The 19,651-nt window shown below is 36.7% G+C and overlaps 1 protein-coding gene across 2 annotated transcripts in view; it reads left to right on the top strand.

The window, feature by feature from the left end:
* Positions 1 to 1,422: 1,422 nt before the first annotated feature.
* Positions 1,423 to 19,651, top strand: part of dok6 (docking protein 6) — a 51,152-nt gene continuing 32,923 nt past the window's right edge. The window contains exons 1-2 of one of the 2 annotated variants that reach the window (XM_024280646.2): positions 1,423 to 2,261; positions 2,387 to 2,476. In XM_024280646.2, the coding sequence (XP_024136414.1) occupies positions 2,411 to 2,476 (66 nt within the window). In that variant the 5' untranslated portion in view covers positions 1,423 to 2,261; positions 2,387 to 2,410. Of the gene's footprint in view, positions 2,477 to 19,651 lie in introns of both variants that reach the window. The other variant, XM_024280645.2, reaches the window with a different exon arrangement.

Consider the following 19,651-nt stretch of genomic DNA (forward strand, 5'->3'; position numbering starts at 1 on the left):
GGCGGGCGTCAATGACAGATGGAACAAAGCCTCCTGTCAGCTGTGGGTGTTTTGTTTTGATGAAGCACAAAAAGTAAATGAATTAGTAAGAGGAACAGGATGAATGTGGAGACATACAAAAGCTTAGATGAACCGAGGAGATGAAATCTCTATCTGTCATGATAGAAAAGACCAAAATAAATCTGAATAGATGGGTAACTTTGATCCATGAGTTATTATAATAAGTTATATAGTGAGAGGGACTGCACCGCCTCTACCGCATCTCTTCAGGATTATAACCTTGAAAGACACAAAAAAAATTGCTGATGTATTTTTAATTGACAAGCTTTATGATTGCCAGTCTGTCCATAAAAATGCTAAAGGTTCTGGTTGAATGCTTTATGGAGCACCTCTGCTTTACAGCTTTCCATTGTGATCTGTTAATAAGATACTAGCCACTCCGGTTTTGCCGTTCAGCAAATCAAACAACATCAATTCAGTGCCGCCTGCTAATTAGAAAACACTGTGCAAGCACACTGCCAAGCTCAAAATGCATTTCTTTATTAGTGCCAGATAGGCGGAAAATATGGAAATGATATGCATCCACAGACAGGTAGCAACCAAAATCTAAGCTCTCCTGCACATGTGCATATCAGGTTTGAAAGGAGCAAAGGAAATTTGATTTAAGAAAATGTTATAATATATGCATATTTTCTGATTAGGGTACTATGACATCCTTATATTTCATTCAGAATTTACATCATTTTGAAGCTGTTGTTTCTGCAAGGATATTTGAGAACGAAAAGGTATAATATTAAGATCATTATAGTAGGAGCAGCAGATTGAAGAATTACTGTTAAAAATATGTTATACTCTTTTGACTTTTATAAAACATTTCACTTCTCAAACAGAAAAAGGCAATTTCAGTAAAGACTGGGATGTCAGAGAAAAGAGGAACCCTGTTCCACAGTGGAGCACAAAAGTATCTCAAACTACTCTTTTCTAAGCTATTACAATGACAAATCCTTTCACACTGTATAAGATAGTTATACGAAGATGACAAAAAGGCGAGAATTTAAGCACTAAAAATGTCTACGCTTAGATGCATGGAGACACCTCAAAGAGCAAAATTGTGGAATATTCTCAACTATATTTAATATATATATTACTAAATATTCAGAAAAATGTCTACTAAGTTTAAGAAGAGTTTTAACCAGAAAAAAATGTTTCCCAAGAGAGTGTGAGTGCAGCCTTTTTGCTTGAAGTTCTTTTACTTGCTTTAAAAAAAATGGTAAAGATTGGCAATGAAATAGTAATCCCACTTAAAATATTAATTTTATATAAAAATTAGGTCATCTTTTACTTACTTTGCCATTCCGCCATGATAAAATGCCTATTAGCACATGGGGTGATATAAAGCAAATCAGAGCGGCTGAAGGTGGCAAAAAGGAGAGAAAAAGAACTAATTTAAAGCTATAAAGTGGTAGCATCTGTAATTATGAATGGCATCTTATGATTTATGAAGATGATGATGAGACAGATAGAATGTGAATGAACTGCTTTGTAAATAGGAGTGATTATCAAAAAAACAACCCTTAGCCAAAAGTTGTCTATTTAAGTGTACTACTTGAAGTTTATTTTAATATACTTTATTCTTAAATTTAAAATGTTCTAATTTATTCTAGAGAATTATTTAATTAGTATACTTCCTACAATATGCTAATACTTATATTTATATATTGAAGTGTACTTAAAACAAACTTCAAGTGCACCATTTTTACTAATGCAGAAATGTCTGGAAAGAGAAAACAACAGTTTAATACAAAATAAAGTGGAGTATACTAAGAACTTGCGTGCCTAAAAAAGCGTAATTTAAAACACTGAATCTTATCTATTATTGTAAAAAATAAAAAAAATATTAATCATAGCGAAAATGCCGTTTTCAAACACAATTTATGTATCTTAATTTACATTTTTTTAAACAAGGAGGATAAAACATAGTAATTTCGTTAAATATTATTTTTATACTTAAATAGTTGTAAAAAGAAAATGGTTTTCGTCTTAGAAAAATAAAAAACGAACATAAAAGAGCGTCTTTTCCCTTTTTCAGCAGAAATCTCCACCCCCTTGCTGCTGCTTGGATGGTGTCGTCCAGGAAGCGCGCGCCGCTCCTCTCCGGCAGCAGTGAACCAGCTGGTGAGCGGAATGGTATCTCCCTCCTCTCCCGGATGGATCGCGACGCTGAACTCGGACAACCTGAGCGCTAGCCGACTCCGGAGCAGGTTGCCCGCGGCTTCCTCCGCTCCTGCTGAATGTCACACGGAGCGAGGCTGAAATTAAAGCGTCCACCGTTCAGAACGAGACTGCTTTGTAATATTCTATTCATTATTGTCATTCTTTCGGACAGGAAGCCGCCCGCTACCCTTTTGCCATGGCTTCCAACTTCAACGACATAGTCAAGCAGGGGTACGTGAGGATACGGAGTAAGAAACTGGGGGTGAGTACTGTTGCACTTGCTGTCTGGCGCAGAGGAGGATGAAGAGGAGGTGGAGGAAGAGGAGTTCCAGTTGTTTGCAGACAAGAGCAGCTGGAAAACAATAACAATAATAGAGTCCTCCTTCTGCTGTCATTTCAAAAGTTAAAAACTTTATTGTTTTTATAAATTAAACAAAAAGTTTTTTTTCTATTTTAAGTGAAAAAACATTAAAATCAAAACACAGAAGACTGATATTCTTGGGTGTGATATGGCACATTTGTCTCCATTGAATTATGCAGTAAAAGGTAGACAGTGCGAAATGAATCCTTAGAATTATCAGTCCTCTTTCAGCCTCTGTAAATTAATCTCTGTATTGAAAGTCTCATTGAAGTCTGGCTGATTCAGAGTGATGGCAGCTCCTCTGTGCCTCCATAATGGATTTTCATTGAGATAGAGCCAGAGGAAAATACCTCGACTGCTTAAACTGAAAGGATGTATTTGAAATCATGAGCACCTATTGTCTGACTCATAAAGCCATCTGCTTTTGTTCATACCTCCTGCTCAGTGTGCTAAGACATGGGCACACTTCCTCTCCTGTGATAAAGTGTGATGATGGGAGGCTAATGATGTCTGCCTCCTCACATCACCTGACCTCATCTGCATAAGTTCTGCAATAGTCACAGATATTAAATAAAAGTTGAGTAGTCAAGATTTGGAAGACAAAAGTTGCTCGTAAAAGAGCTGTAACTAAGGAAAGCACATCTGTCAACATGCAAATGAGCCTTCCCAGATCCACTGGAGTCAGTTTATTAGCTTTCTGCTTATGTGGTTTGAATATTTTTTTTTGATAGGCTGCGTTTTTATAAAAATGAGTGAGGAACTCATGCTGTGCTGGCTGCGCTTGAGGTATGGATGCCATGGCGCTGCCAGCTCTGCATTTCAATCTGCTGTTTGTGGAGAACAGCAGTTTGTGTCCTGATCGCCCACTCCGTGAGCCCCTCCACCGCTATAGCTGCTGTTGCATCACAGGAAAAAGTCATGCTGCAATAGCCTCAGAGGACCTCAGTGTGGGAAGACCGAATGAATTCATTTGCTCACGTTAGGTTTAGATATTCGAGGAGGATTTTGAAGCAGAGGGAACACAGCAGCAAAGCAGACAAACTGTGTGCCTAGTTTGACAGATATCCACTATTTGTGATATTGTCTTTATTTTCTGTGGCTGTAAACTCCCAAGTTTTGAGTGAATTGTATGAGAAATCCATCCATCCATGAACCTGTCTGCTTCTTCTGGTCAGGGTTGATAGGATGGGGGCTGCCGCGTGTCCCAGTTGTTGATGGATAAGAGGCTGGCTGCACTTTAGTCAGATCAGAAGTTCATCACGGGCCTTTTTTCTATTATAGTTTACTAAAATGTAATGAATGCTCATGGCTATGAAGTGAAATTTGAAGAATCGTTCTCGTAGTGTTCTGCGTTGCAAAATTTTACTAAAACATTTACTTTTAGTAGTACGGACGACACTAATAATTGTAAAAAAGTGAATTTTCTGAGATGCAAACTTCTTTGCAAAGCTAAAAAATTGTTTCTTTTTATTCTACATTTTATAGTTCAAAACATAATATGGGTGATCTTATAAATAATTTTATATGCTTTTAGTGAGAGCTTAATTTTAACAAAATGAACCTTTTGTAAAAAATGTTATTTTTCCTATTTACAATTTTTCTTTTGCATCTGTGTGCCACTCTAAACTGTTTTGTGAAAAAAAAATAATATTAGGTTATTTTTTAAGTCCCACTCTAAATATCTTAAACTATTTTAAAAGTGTTCCAGTGGAATTTAGGTTATCAAAGTGCTGTTTTTAGCCAAAATCAATAACATTCTCTGGAAGATAGTTTCTGCAGAGCTGCAGTTGTTCATTTGAAATAAGCCTCTTGAGCTGACGGAGCAAGCATTTAACGGAGAGCTCTCTGTTTACAGAATTCCCCACTAGCTTACAGCCCCTCACACCTCTAACCTAACATTACCGGTTAACAAATAGATGCATCAGATGGGAGCGGATCAAATACATAACAAATAGGATCTTTTTCAAACAGCTTTTTTTTTTGTCTCGTCCTGATTCACAACGATTTGAATAAAGAAATACTCAGTAATGCAAATGTTTGGTGTAATTTTTAAGAACATCTTAAAAACACAATTTTCATCAGAGTGGGTTTTTTAAGTAACAATTCTCTTAGTTTTTTAAATGAGTATGGGAAGAAACTGAGTGTAATATACTGTAGCTAAAACTGACTAGAAACACCTTTTGTTTTTGGTAAAAAGCTTCTTTAGAAGATTTAGCAGCTTCTGCAGTGACGCTGTATTTTCACTAACACTTGGGCGGCTATAATCTCTTGGGAAGAGTTACTAAAAAAAAATCACTTTCTTTGTCCTCTGTACAAAAGTTTGTAAAATTAAATCAAGACCCCCTTAATCGTAGCAAGTCATGAGTTATAGAAGCCTGAAGACTAAAGTTAAGAGCTCAAATATGGCAAAAAGTGACAGCTTTAAACAAACAATACATGTTATAAATATATGCATGCTGGGACTTGTGTTCCCACAAGTAGTTAAGGCCTCTGGCAAAAAATTGAAGCAAAATTTTTATTAAAATGCAGATTTTTGGGGGTATTTTTTTTTTTCATTTTGTAGTTCAAAAGCATTGTTACAGACGTCTAACTGACAGCTCACCCCAATAAACAAATCTGAATTGTCTTAACAATCCCCGTCAATGCAAGTCCGAATTCCTCCCTATGTGATGATTATTTAATGTGTTTATGACTTTAAAGGTCTTTCAGATATTTCTTATCCAGCCTTTGGATCTCCGTTGACCTTCTAATGCTCTCACACCCGCTTCTATTGTATTGCTGTGGCATTTAAAATGAATTATACATTATTTTTATTAGAATGTTGTACAGTTGAGCGGTTCTCCTCATGGGATATGTATGAAAGTGGCCAGAGCAACACGAGCAGATTTGGCCAAAGTCATCAGCATCCCTCACTGTGATTGGCTCATTTCCAAACCCCATCATGTGTGAAGGTTGAGGCCATAAGGTTAGTTCTGTTTGGCAGAGTTATCAAAATTACCAACTGAGGCAATTTCTCACCAGAGTTTTTCTTTATGGCATTTTGTATAACTGCAGGATTCTGCTCTTTAGGGAAACTAGACTTAAAAAAGGTTGATGTGGAAGACGTTTGCAGCTCCCTTCGTTCTGGCTCGCTACTCTGGTGAGCAGCTAAAGGTCTTCTAGATCAACCATTTAAAGTCCAGTTTCCCTGAAGAACAGAACTCTACACTTATATTATTTCTTCTATAAATATAAATGCACATCACCTCTTAATTATTCCAACTTTATTCACAGCGGTGGTCTGTTTTGAATGCATTCTCACATTCTCCTCCTCCTCCTCACATCCAAACCTATTTTGTCACTTCTTGTCTTCTGCACCCCCCCCCCCCACACACACACACATAACTGTGTTGCTCTCATCTCCTCTCCTCTTCTTTTATCTCCTTTCCTCATTCTTCTCCTTTATCTGACTATCTACTTCACCTTATCCCCCTTTCTTTCTCACCTTTCTCCCCTTCGCTGGTTTGTAGACAGCTGCGGGACCGAGCACAAAAGCATCCTATTCATCACCTCACACTGCACCCTCCATAACCCCAACAGGCTATTCCCCCTGACACAGTGCAAAGGCACACGCACTGACACACACACAACAACTGCTTCGGTTTGGCATTGAAACACTAGCTCACACTTCACGAACGCACCTAGCAAACAGGTAAACAATCTAATGCCACAGAGCGCTGAGCAGATTCCCAATTAATTTTTAACCCTGTTGATGTGCTTCATACAATATTCATGGGAACAAACGAAGTGCTTTACACAGCTAGAAACAATTGAAGTTTCTCTGACAGCAGAAAAACAAGATCCAGCGTCGTCTGGGAGGCAGCAGCAGCGATATTGCTGTTATCAATACAGGTGCTTTGTTACCTTTCAGGAAAAAAAAATGTTTGATGCAATCTGAGGGATAGGCTCCCCTTGAAAGGCTGAAAAACATGACCTTTAGTAATTTGTATGTCAGTCTCAGTCCAGGTAGATGTTTCCCAGGCTTGAAAACGCTGTGGTAAATAGGAAAGGTTAACAGCTGAATATTTTCCTCCCTTCTGTGCAGTCTCTGTTTGCAAAAAGGCTCGATTCCAGTTAGCCGCAAATGCAGGTTTGGGAGCAATTGTTTCAAATTCTATCTTCTGTTTTGACATTTTAATGAGCTGGAGATCCAATATCACATAGGTAGGAGTGAATTATTTAAATACAGTTTATACTCAAAAAAACCTCTGGTTACGCTTCATTTGTTATTGTGAAAACAGTTTAGTCGTGATGTAAATGCAGGAGCTGCATGAGCAAAAATCTGCAACAGGAACAAACAGGATTTTAATAATAAACAACATACATGTAGTTTTACATCAACTTTAAATGATCATTCACAACTATACCTGTCAAATTTCTCCTTAAATTTATTCATGGGAACTTTGTAAGCATCATAGTTTCCAATAAATTGAAAGCTGTTTATTAATTCAAGCTTTAAACTTTTATTTTCTTGAAATAATGAATGGTATTTTTACTTTGTAAAGTAAAATGTAGAAAGTGAGTAGTGTGAGCATAAGTTACACAGGATTTAAGATGGTGATCATTGTGATTATTGTATTGTATTCATCAGTAGCTGAGATAGGCTCCATGACCCCAACATAGAGAGTGAGTAAAGTTGATCGATGGATGTTATTTTTTTAATTTGGTGTGTCTTTGATGTTCTAAATATTTTTTTCAGTTTGTCTATATAACATCATTTTCTGCTTAGATTCTTATTTTTCCAGTTAGTCTTTTTTTTTCTGTTACAAAATATTCTGGTTAGACGAAAATTAGAGTTTAAATAAAAAAAGATAATGTGACTGTTCCTAATTTTGTGCAGCTCGAGGTACAAACTGCATTTTTTTTCCTGTTTAAATACTGAACCAAATCCCTGTTTTGAGTTACTTTGTTTCTTTTAAGGTACATTTGTTTGGAAGAGAATCTTTTTTGGTTCGTCATCCCTTTAATATTCAGTCCAGAGGATGCTGTGGATGCTGGATGATCACCATGGCAACCAAAACATGATCAACTACTATATAATGCCTAAGAATTAAACAGAGCAACACTTCGCTGTTCAATAATCCCTCAAGTATGAAATATTGAAAGTGTGGACTTTCTAACTCTTATTTTAGCTTTATTACAAAAAAACTAAAGTTTTCTGTATGGAAGAAAATTGTTGATCTTGGTTTGTAGAAAAAAGCTTAAAGGATAAAATTACTCTAAGTAATGTGTAAATATATACGGCTTTAGACATTCCCAAGACAAATCGTACTTGTTGATTGAGATAGTTTCCTCTAACACATTTAAATGAAAAAATCAATTTACACTGCTTGCCTCTACTTGTTAATAACATGAGAGCTAATTTGCTTCCAGCTGCCAGAAAGTAATTTGCTGTTCATATAATAAATGTATGAAAATACTGGGGACAGCTTTTTTTTCTTTAGTTCAAAAAAATAAATTAGAATTTTTATGTTCTAAGACTTCTGCTGGTCAGATCAGCCTGGTTTAAGCATTGTTTATCATGAAGCGGTCAAACATCTGCATGTATTGCTTAAGAGGTCATTATATTTGAATCCATCTTCTCTGCGGAAAACACGTTAGCCACAGCCTGAAGCGCTGTTGTAACTGTGTCATATTAGCAGATGATTAATCGCAACACAGGTAATTAAGATGAATCTCTGTTCTTTTATGCCAAAATTATAGAACAGCATTTGTTTATTGGAAATAAATGACTGTGATTACAATTTAAATTGTAATAAACATAAATAAGAAAAGGAATAACAGTTGCCTTGTGGACTCTAAAAAGAGATATTTCCCTGATGGTCAATTGTTTATACAATGAATAAAGAAGGCATTCTCTTTCTGAGACAACTTTACAGAACTGGGAAAAAAATGGGATTTCTGACACCTCTTTTAGTTTAATATGCAACTGATTAGGACATAACCAGACGAGCTTATGTTTACCTAAAACAATTTAGCATATGTAGGTCGTTATGGGAAGCCCACCAGCAAAACACGATGAGTGTGGGAGTAAAATAATAACAGAAAATGCACAAAAACATGTTAGTTTACCAAAAGATAATTTAACATATGAAAGAGGGGAAATACAGCGTTCTTTCTCTGAGGGTATGTGACAACAAATTACCCCCTTCTCAGTACACTAACTCCCTAATGAAGAAAAATGCTCCTAATAGTAGCCGAATTTTTTTTTTTTTTTTCAAATGGGGGATCTTCTGTTGGCTGTTCTGATTTTTTAAGAGCACAAATCCGTCAGATGCATTCAGTTTATGAGATTTTAAAGTGCCAGCAGATGTGTGATAAGTCGACCGCAACATCGGTTTGACTTTTACTTCAAAGTTTAGGGGGACAACAGAGCGAAAGCCAACAAACTCTGACTTGAAAAAGATAAAGTATATTTATATAATGTAAAGCAGAAAAAGCACAACTACAACTGAAGTGCTTTATGGAGAGAGAGTCTCGGTCAAACCGGAACATTAAATGTCAAAACAGAAAACACATTAAAAATGCATCACATCTGCTTGAAAATGAGGAGTGAAAATGCAATCAGCTGTACGTCTGGAAGTAAATAAATAACGGCAAACCAACAGACAGGACTGCAGAGTTATTTATCATCCTAAACGCAAGGATATAATTTGGAATAAAGATACCAACAGTTCTGAATTTACATTTCGACAATCTGGCATCTTAAAATTGCTTTTTTATGAGTGAACTATTCACAATAACCTTAGTGCAACCATTTTTTTTCTGCAGCTGTCTACAAGTGCAATTTACTGTTAAAAGAAAAACACTGCAGCTTAATGAAAGGATAACAACTTTTGTTCATGCAGAGAAATGTTAGAGAACTCTGTTTCAAAGATAGAACTGGAATAAACAAGATAAGAAGTGCTTTGGTGAATGCAAAAGCCCAGAAAATTACACATTGCAATAATAAAAGAGTAATACTAGCATCTGCTTTTATAGCTCCATGGCTACCCTGTAATGAAGCATAGAAATGTGGGAGGAAAAAATACACTATTATTGGGGGAAGAACAACTTCTAATATTAGTTCTATTTAAAGTTGAAAGTATTAGATAATTTTTACCTAGACTAAAAAATCCTAAACTTTAATTTCTTTCCATTATTTGTTTCTTTTTCCCTCAATGAGTGTTTGATTTAAGTGTGGACCAACACAATGAAAATGTCATTTTATTTTTTTTCCTTTTTTTTTTTAAGAAGTTCTCTTAATAATACAAAAGAAAAACAACTCATTTATTATTTGTGCCAAATAAAAATGGTTCATTGTTTGAGTTTTATAATAAATATGAAAGGAATTTTTCTTTTTATCTTTATATATAAATATATATATTTACTATCCATGTTCCTCTTAACACCCAGATGTCTCAGCTGCCCTCCTTTCCCACCTGCGGCATCACATGATTTTATTTTAATTCCCATGTGATTTTACTACTCATATTTATCCTCTTTCCCAACACTCGGTTACACCCTAAGCAGCTCATATTTCTCAACTTGTTTGTTCTTCAAGGTTTGAGTTTTGTTTGTCCACTTTTATTTCTGTGTCTCACTGATAATTCACAACCCTCACTGTTGGTTTTATTGATATATTATCCTGCATTTTAATCTAACTTTAAGATTTGATGAAAATTTCACACAAGAAACAGACTCATTTTTATGCAGTTTTTGCCAAATGCAGAAAAATAATAAAGCAGAATACAAACTCTTTAACTTGTACTCATACTCTATAACAAAATATTAAAATACATGAGCACTTGCTATTAAATAATACATTTTCTGTTCCCTGTAAGCTTTAAGCTGTTCAAAGAGATCATACAAATCTCACCCGGTATTAAAAAACAAAACAGCATGCAGCTTACAGTCCAAGATTAAACATTAGCATAGGAAATCTTGTTTTTCCTCAAACACTCATTTCCCATAGAGACAAATTCAGGCGGTATTAGTCTTTAAGCACTTCCCTGCACACAGTGCTGCTCTCCTCCCATCTTTGTTTATGCTTCTTTTGTCACTCAACTGTTGCTGACACAAGTGTTTCTGTCCAGCCACCGGTGGCCTATATGAGGACAATCATCAGAGTATCGAGTAAGAATGTGTCTATTGTCCAAGATGCCACAGCCGTTTAAGATAGGATCTTACCACTTTTAGGCCCTCGCTATTGACAGTGACTGGCTGGGGATTGTCAGATTTGTCATCCGAAGAATCCTACTTCCAGTGGACCATAAACATAAATATTGAGAATATTTATTATTTCTGTGCTTATATTTTATGTTCAAAATCAGACGTACAGAAAGGCTTTCTGATTGGTGCCTCTTGTCATTTTCGTCCTGATTTGATAATATATATATATTTTTTATTCAGTGTATCAGCTTGCTTCACGAGGCTCACGGTCATTTCATTTAGCTTTGATCAGCTTCTTCAATCAAAGGCCTCCAGACAAATCACCAGCTCTTATTAGCCCTGATGAATTGCATCCCTGCCCGGGTATGGGAACAACAGCTCAACAGTCATCATTCATGATGAGAAATACACCTCTATTATAAAGTTGCATTCATGAATAAATCTTTGCTTGGGTTTTACTCAAGCGTTTCACATTATTGATTCATGTTTTTAATAATTTAGGAAAGGTTTTTGCATTTTGCTGGGACGAATGCTGTTATTTTCAGGAAGTAATGTCCAAAACTAAACAGATGGCATAACAGTTTCTGGTTTACTGGCGGTCTCTTATTTTGTTATTCTGGGATTGTTATTGGCAGCTTAATGGCTAATATTTTTTTTGATACATTTTGTGTCAATTTTAAAGAAATTGGAGCGCCTTTATAGTTAAAGCGTATAACTGTTAGTCATATTCATGCTTTTAATTGAGTGAAATAGATTTTCATAAAATTTGAATTTGCACAGTCAAGAAGACAGTTTTGATTTTTAAGCTGGAATTTGTTAACCAATGTATTCCTAAATGTATTCCTTTTATTTGCACCTTCACTGCCCTCTTGATGCACAGACGTTACCCAAACTGACAACCCAGTAGTCTCTTTAGAAAGCCATCCTGACATTGATCTTGACTTTTTCAACTCTTGAGGTTGCTACAGACTGTGGCTTCACAATATGAGAAAAACACTCAATATCAGTGTTGAATACTGCATGAGTTGTGACACACACATGTGGCGCTAATGCCTTTCTGCTCGCAGTTCTGCTCTGAGCATTGACTATACTTACGGAGACGCCAATAATCTCCTTTGATCCCCAATAATGCTCCATCTGCACAAAAAAATGTGTTTTTTATTAGTTAATGGTTGATTAGCTGACATTAACTATTCAGTGAGCTCACAAACACATAAATAGGAATATTCTTTACTGCATCACTGTGGTGTTGCCTTGCTCTTATTTAGAAATATAGTGGATGATATCAAGAGTCATTGATTTCAAACAGTGAAAAACCCTTCTAATTCTTTTTGACAATATTGATCTTGGACTTGTGGAAATTACAGATAGCAACACTTAAAATCAAATGTACTTTAAACATTTTTTAGGCAAAAACAGCTTTTTTCAAATCCTTTTTACAGACAAATTATGATTTTTATTGATGACAGCTGACTAAGTTTTGTAAAAGCTGTTTTGGTGACTTTATGTGTAATGAAATTGTACTAAAATGTAAGTCGTATACAGTTATGACCTTCTGAATCAAAACCACTTAATTAAGATGTCCTAACGAAAAAAGTTGCAATTTTTATTGTTTTAGGGCTGATTATATATATGAAAATTACAACTAAAAACACAGAATATTTGTTAAATGCCACCAGATAACTGCATTTTTTTTAGTTTATGTAGGTAAAGGCGGTATAAGTGCACAAACAAAAGCAACCAGAAACGATTCATAAGCTATGTCATGTAGGGAAAGAAACAGAATAGAACAGACAGGAACATCAACTAAAGCCTTAGTCATTTGCACCTGTACAGGAGTTGACCTGTATTAGAGTTGACCTGTATGGGTGCTGCAGGTTTTTAGGTTGTCTGGGCGTAGAGGGTCATATACAGTCTCAAGCTGTAGTCTCCTTCTCCAATGTGCATTAATTTTGATGAAAGGCCTATGTGAACACGTGTAAACACCCGTTTTGAGGTTCTGTGTTTAAAACTGTTGCAGTCAGAGAAAAAGAAAGTCATAAGCTGCTTTTCCATTAACTCTGAAATTTGCAAATTGGACTTTCAATAAAAAAATTGCTTAATGGAAACAGCACAATTTCTAAAAAAAACTTGCATTTATCGAAAAAATGTTTTTGCGCACAGCTCCTCCGTAAAGTCATGAAGATTTCCTCATCGCTTCATCTGTAGCCGCGCTTTTGCAGCTCGGTGCCAAAATAAGACCCGGACGTCTCCTTCGACAAATGAAGAATAAGCGCTAGTACCGTGACAGAAACTTGAATGAATCCTGTCATGTTTTCAAACAGAAAAAAGGTTCAGCTGCTTACTGGTTAGAATGGCTATTTTTTAACAGGCTTTTCACATGCATCTGGGGTTGTCTACAGACTTGCTGCGCTGCACGTGCGCACCACACTGCTGTGACGTCCCCCAAATGCTCCCTTTTGGTGAATCAAATAAATAATGCTTGTTCTCATCTCATTGTGTTTTTAATGACTTATGTTTTTTTGGATTTATTCACATAATTATTGATTTAATGGAATTAGTGTAACTGCAAAATTGTGATTATTCGATACTTTTAGAATTTCAATAAAGTTTTGCTCATAAGTGTAATAGAAACGCAGCTAGTGAAACCCAAGTTGTTTTCGGCATACAAAACATGTAACCATGTGTTGAACTTTCACCAGTCAGAGACTCAGATTTGGTAGTGACTCTTTTAATTCCCGGAAATGCCAGCTGTTTGAAATTAGCTATGGAGAAGAAATGAATAACTGCATTTTGTTCCTTTCCACAATTATATGACACAATTTCTTGCATATATTGGAATAGAGCTGTGAAAGAAAATACTTGGACCAAGATTTTCTCCACTTTGACTTTTGGCACCAAGCCTCTTCCAACTGTGAATGGCGGAAAAACGCCAGTAAACAGTATAAAAAGAAGAAGAAGCCCCTTCCTGCTTTTCCAGTGTGAACATCATGGGCTAAAGACATATTCAGTAACCTGCGATTAGCACGTTTCTGTGTACTTTTAAATCAATTTAATTTTTAGTATTTTCAGATTTTTTCTTTAAATATAAAGTTAGGTTTGTCTTACAACTTTGTTTCAGTGAGTACTAAATAATGATCCTGCCAAAAAAATATCAAAGAAAATCTACAAAATCCAGTACAATTGTTGCCAAACAAAAACTTAGGAGAAGCAAAAGTATTAGTCACTCTGCTTCCCGTGTCTCAGTGGGTTCACAGATCTGCTTCAAGGTGTAGTGCTACAGTGTGCGGATGCTCCAGAGACTCACCTACAAACAACAGGGCCTAGAAGAATCTATCATAGCTTCATTAACACTTCAGCTTCATCCTTCTCTCCTTGCCATCCTCCCCTCATTAATCAACAGAGCAGCCCTTGGGGCTCTGCTCTGCAGCTAAGCTCACTTTCAGTGTGTCTCTGTGTGTGAGTCTATACACTATGTGGGCATCTTGTTTGTATTTGCATGTGAGTGCACGCATGGCTGATTTTATGTGTGAGAATTAATAGTGTTCACTGTGAATGTTTTTGTTTTGTGACTAAAATCAGACATTCTTTCATTAGAAAGCTTTGCCACTGAATTCAATTTAATATTTGTTATTTTGTAACCAGAATTAAAATACATGAACTCCTATGAACAACTTTTATTTCTTTTCAGTGTGACAATGCTTTAAAAAAAAAAGTGTCTCACCTTTTTTTATATTTTTTGGTTTCGTTCACAATCTATAATGAGTTCCTCTCCTCTAGTTACCTTTCATTAGCCTGCTCGCCAAGCACATTCAGCACAGCCAAAGATAGCTGCATCCGTGTCTCTCTGTGTTAAGACTATTGTCTTTGTGTTTGTGTTGTTAATTTGTTCACTCTGCTGCATAGGTAAACATTATTATGGCCTTGCCTAACAAATAAAATATCATTCCTGATCTGCATTAGATGCAGGCGGCCAGCCTTCATGAATAATGCAAGCTTGATCAGGCTGTCAACCTAACAAGGATTTTCACGTGGCTGTTGTTTGTTAGGCGCTCTTGATAGCATGTTGTTCAAAAAGCTTGACCCTTATAGTTGTAAGCAAATAATGCGTGGCACTCTGTCAGTATGGAAGCCTTGTTTATTTCTGTTTGTTTGGGGCTGCGCAACTCTTCTTTCCTTCCTTTTTCAGTCCCATGGGACTTCTTTTAATAGTAAGAAGGTGACAGCTTACCTCTGGGTGAGCACTGGGGAGGCGGAGGGGGGTGACAGTTTGGTGTCTGCCCAGCGCGGCATGAAATGCTGCAGCCGACTCGCTCAAGTTGCCTGCAAAAAGCTTTGTAGTTCATTAGAGGCTGTAATTGAGGAAACAGAAGTAGCGAAACAATCGAAAGTTATGAGGCAAAGTTTTCATTTTAAAGCACAACTGGAGGACGTTAATATAGAAGTTTTTTTTTTTTTTTTTGTAAGTGTGCCAGTGAATTAGGATTTAGCTCTATTTTAATGAAAAGAAAGTTCCGAAGCAAAAAAGTTGGCACCAAGGTCGGCTTTAACCCTCCACCCCGCCCACCCTCATGTCCCCAATTGTTTGCTCTGGTTTCAGAGAAATGTCTGTTGGGCAAAGTGATAATTGCATTCCTCAATGATTTCATGCTGAGACACGGAGTGACAGTGAATAACACCCCACTTATTCCAGGGGAGAGTGTTCTTTGGGGGAAATGAGACAAAAACAATGTGACAAACTCCATCTGACCCCGTTCCCTGACATAGAAGTCCACATTTCCTTTGCTTGTGCACATAAATGCGTTTTTTTTTTTTTTTAGTTCCCCCCAGCGTCCTCTTTGATTTGCACACCAAATGTGGCTGAGTCAAGTTAGTTCCAGCGAGCGCAAATCTGTGCTCTCTGCTTGTGAGGGAACGGTTGTTGCAGACACAGAGCCTGCTGCTTTTCCAGTTAACCGTATCAGAGAAACAGCGAGAACGTTAGCGAGAGAGCCCCTCTTTAGAATTAATCCTTGGTGGTGGGGGGTTGACTGCACCACCGAGTAAGGATTACTGCTTTTAGGGCTTCTGATGAAATTCAAATAACAAAGTGTGCTGGAAAACACTTGTTTTGTTAAAATCCAGCTGAACTTGCAATTATTTGACGGTACACTGAGCAGCGGTCACTTTCCTTTGATTAAGGAGTCTCTGTTGATATGATAATCAACTGGTCAGCTAATGGTAATCAAGCTTTTTTGCCAAAAGGTTCCTTTTATCTTGCACTTTATATTTGCTTCAAGAGGACTCTTACTTCTAAGGCGGTTTCCATGTGAGCACCTCTCACTTGTTGGCCTAGATGCTAATTTTGTTGGTCTGGAAGCTGCAGGCAAAAGATGAGGCTTGCCTCACATTTCATTCGGATTTTTTCAGTTTTCATATCTTTCATTAATTTTTTCTAATTTGTTTGTGGACAATTCATCCAAAGAATTCAAAGCGAAGGATGACCTTTGTCTCGTAGCGGAAACAAGACGTCACGGCTTTGTTGGCCTGTTTCTGCGCTGGTCTCGATGTGCTTTCGGTGAGGGCACGCTGCCATACTCAAATTCCTCTTTGTCTGTGTGTTATTGACTGTGAAAGCTTCAGCCTTGTACATGGATTAAATGGAAATTGCAGCATGTGTATGTGTGCGCGCAGAGGATTGCTGACTAGAGCTGTAATACATAAAGAGCTTTGGAAGAGGGATGCTTTGACAGAGCAGGCAATTGTCATAATGATGACTTAAACCAAAATTGTCTCCTCGTAAAGATGCTTCACACAGGCATTGCAAGTCCATCACAGTGTTGTATGCTATAGTAAACACCGCCTGTCAACCTCAGCACCACTAGAGTCAATAGTATCTAAAAATCTGAGACAAAAAAAAAAACTTTTATTAAACTGTATTGGTGGATTATGGTTTTATGATCACAGAGTAATCCTTTTTCATCTCCCGCCCTGTAAAATAACTGTTTGCTCTCCTAGTTTGGTTGTCTGGGACCACAGTCCCTAAGACAAAACAAAGATTAAGCCTCATGTTTTTACAGCTCTCATTCTTCTCTCTGCTTTGCCGTATCTGATGGAGAAACTTCAACACTAACCCACCTCTGCTCTGGAATAATTTTCTACTATTTTTGATTAGCACTCCATAAATTGCAGCAAAATCATCATGAAGTCTAGACTTAAACAGCGCTGGTGATTTTAACCGTTTTCCTGCTGCTCTGCCCAGCATGGGTCAGGAGTTAGAATTTAAAAAGTTCTCCTAAAAAGGTCAAAATTCAAGTTTTCAAGGGATAAAAAAATACATCCTGTACCATTTAACCAGTGCGCATGAAATGAAGAACATACTGTGAGTTGTGCAGTTTTTAAGAGGACAAATCTTCACATTTTCAACAATGTAAGAATGAATCGAAGTTGATTTGGCATTTGCGCTGCTGCTTTCACCAAACTCCTAAAAATAAATCTCTTTAATGTCTCAGAGCTTCGTCCAGCTTTTAGTGCGTATTACTTTATGAACATGCTTTTAGATGAGCACATATGTGGGAAAGGTCAGCTACGCAGATGCATAAAAAAGAAATGAATTAAATCCTTTGCAAGTTTCGTAAAAGTCATTGCAATACATAATATATGATCATGCGAATATAAGTTTTAAATCTGTTTTAAAATTCAAACCCTCTCCAACTAGAGATAGAAAAATCACATGAAGCATGTGCTACACCCTGGTTTTACAACATGAAGTTATTGTTAAAATCACGCAAAATCTACTTTTCTGCACTGCTAATTGTATTATAATGTTAATTCCTTGCAAAAACAACTCCAAAATGGTATTTTGATCCATTCACACATCTTTGAGCATTCCTCTAAGACCCTGTGCTCTGAGCACCAACCCCTCCAAATCCACAAAAACAAGTGGGTCCTCACATTGTTACCTATGAAATTGGGAACAGCCCCTTCCAGAGTCTGGAGCTTTACATCCAGTTTGCACATGACTCAATTAGTTGACTAATCGGAAAAAATAATCGGTGATTAGTCGACTATTAAAATAATCGTTTGTGGCAGCACTACTCTTGATGTCATGAAATGGGCGGCACCCACAAAGAGCAAAAGACGTAGCCTCAGAGATCAAGTCGTATCACTTCCAGGTAGGAAAACAAGCTTGCAAAAATAACTCATATTTAATTCAACAAGATGTCTTCTTAAGTGTGCCAAATGCAATATTTTATATTTAAATATAGTTTACTCTGAAAGATTTAGGAGTGGAACATCACAAAATGTGCAAAAAATAATTAGATTAAAAAAACAGACTGACACAAAAATGCAGCTCAAGATGAGTTCCAGGAAGACGGAGAAACCAACATTTATTCCCTTAATTATCTAAATGAAATATTCTAAAAACAAACAAAAAATGCTGCTAGGATAAAAAAAGCAATGTAGGTCCTCCAGTTTATGTAACAAGCAAAATGAGCATAAATTACACTTTGTTTTCAGCTGGTAATGGCTTAGTCACTACTGCCCCTGTGGCTTAGTTTGCCTGTTATTAAACGGCCCATATCTACCCGTAAGGACAGTTGTGATTAATGCATTATAAACAACTAGAATGTGGTGTGAAGGCACAGTACGACAGTGTCGCCTGTACGTCAGTGCATGCAAATAACATTATCCTTACGAATAGTTCACGATACATATACAACACGCAATGGTAAGGTCCCTTTTCAGCAACCCTCAAGGGAACTTAAATATACACCATGGCTCCTCTTAAGATTCTCTACCACCCTACACTGTCAGCAACTGGTGGTGTAAGACCCAACATGTCGGAGATCATTTAACAAATAAACTTTGACATGACAAAACCAATAGAGCAACAAAAGAGTGACAACGCAGGTAACCTGACAAGAAAGAACTGAAAACCAGACACTTAATTACACTAAGGACAATTATATGAAGTTTGATTTGTTGCAAAATGATTGCCTGTGTCTAAAATGTGTTGTACTTTAACAAGATTTTGTACTTGTAGAACAAAATTGTCTTTCTGTTAAAAATATTTGTAAGTGCAACACGAGATTTGTGTGTCTGTTAAAGAATTTTGTTTCTGTAGAAAAAAATTGTCGGTCAAGTAAAGTTAAGAGATTAAGGGATCTTTTTGTCTGGAAGTGGATAAATCAAAATTGTAGTGGAGAATGGAGACTTTGGTCCATCTATAACTGTTGCTCAGTCACAAACTCGAGCTCTTTCAAACCTCTGGTTTTTATCTGCTCTTGATCCAATTTCATTAGAATAAAGAAATACTAAGAAACCTAGTTTTAAACTTAAATTATATTATGTGTGTCCTCCATTAGGATAAAAATGCTACATGAATGAACATGTTAAAAACACAATTTTCATTGGATTGGGTCTTCAATGCCTGTTGTCGCAAATCTGTGACAAACCCGCTCTGAAATCACTCAATTTTGTAGCATCTACTCAAAAGCAAAAACACAAGTGAAATTATTCTTTCATTGCTTGAAATAAATTAAGGTGTTAAGGGGTTAACACCTTGCTTTGCCCTTTGGGCTGTTTGTGGATGAACAGAATCTCTGTTTTTGAGAAAAACCAACAGTTGTCTTTCATATTCCATGCCTCATTTTTGCCTGTGGTTCAGTTTTCACCTTGAAGAAGTCTATTCTAAATGGTGTGTGCCATGTGGCTACAGCAGAGGCCTCAGCTAATGAAATAAAGGTCCCTAAAAAACTATGATATTACATTTTGGGACTACTTTGGCTCATGAATGTTTGATGAGAACGTCCAATCATGCACAGACAGAAGAACAAGATGAGGACTGGGAGAGGAGAAATTTAGAAGAGCGAGAAGGGCAAAAGGCAAATCAAGCTTGGTGGT

This window comes from Oryzias melastigma, linkage group LG20, assembly GCF_002922805.2.
Source record: "Oryzias melastigma strain HK-1 linkage group LG20, ASM292280v2, whole genome shotgun sequence".
NCBI lineage: Eukaryota > Metazoa > Chordata > Actinopteri > Beloniformes > Adrianichthyidae > Oryzias > Oryzias melastigma.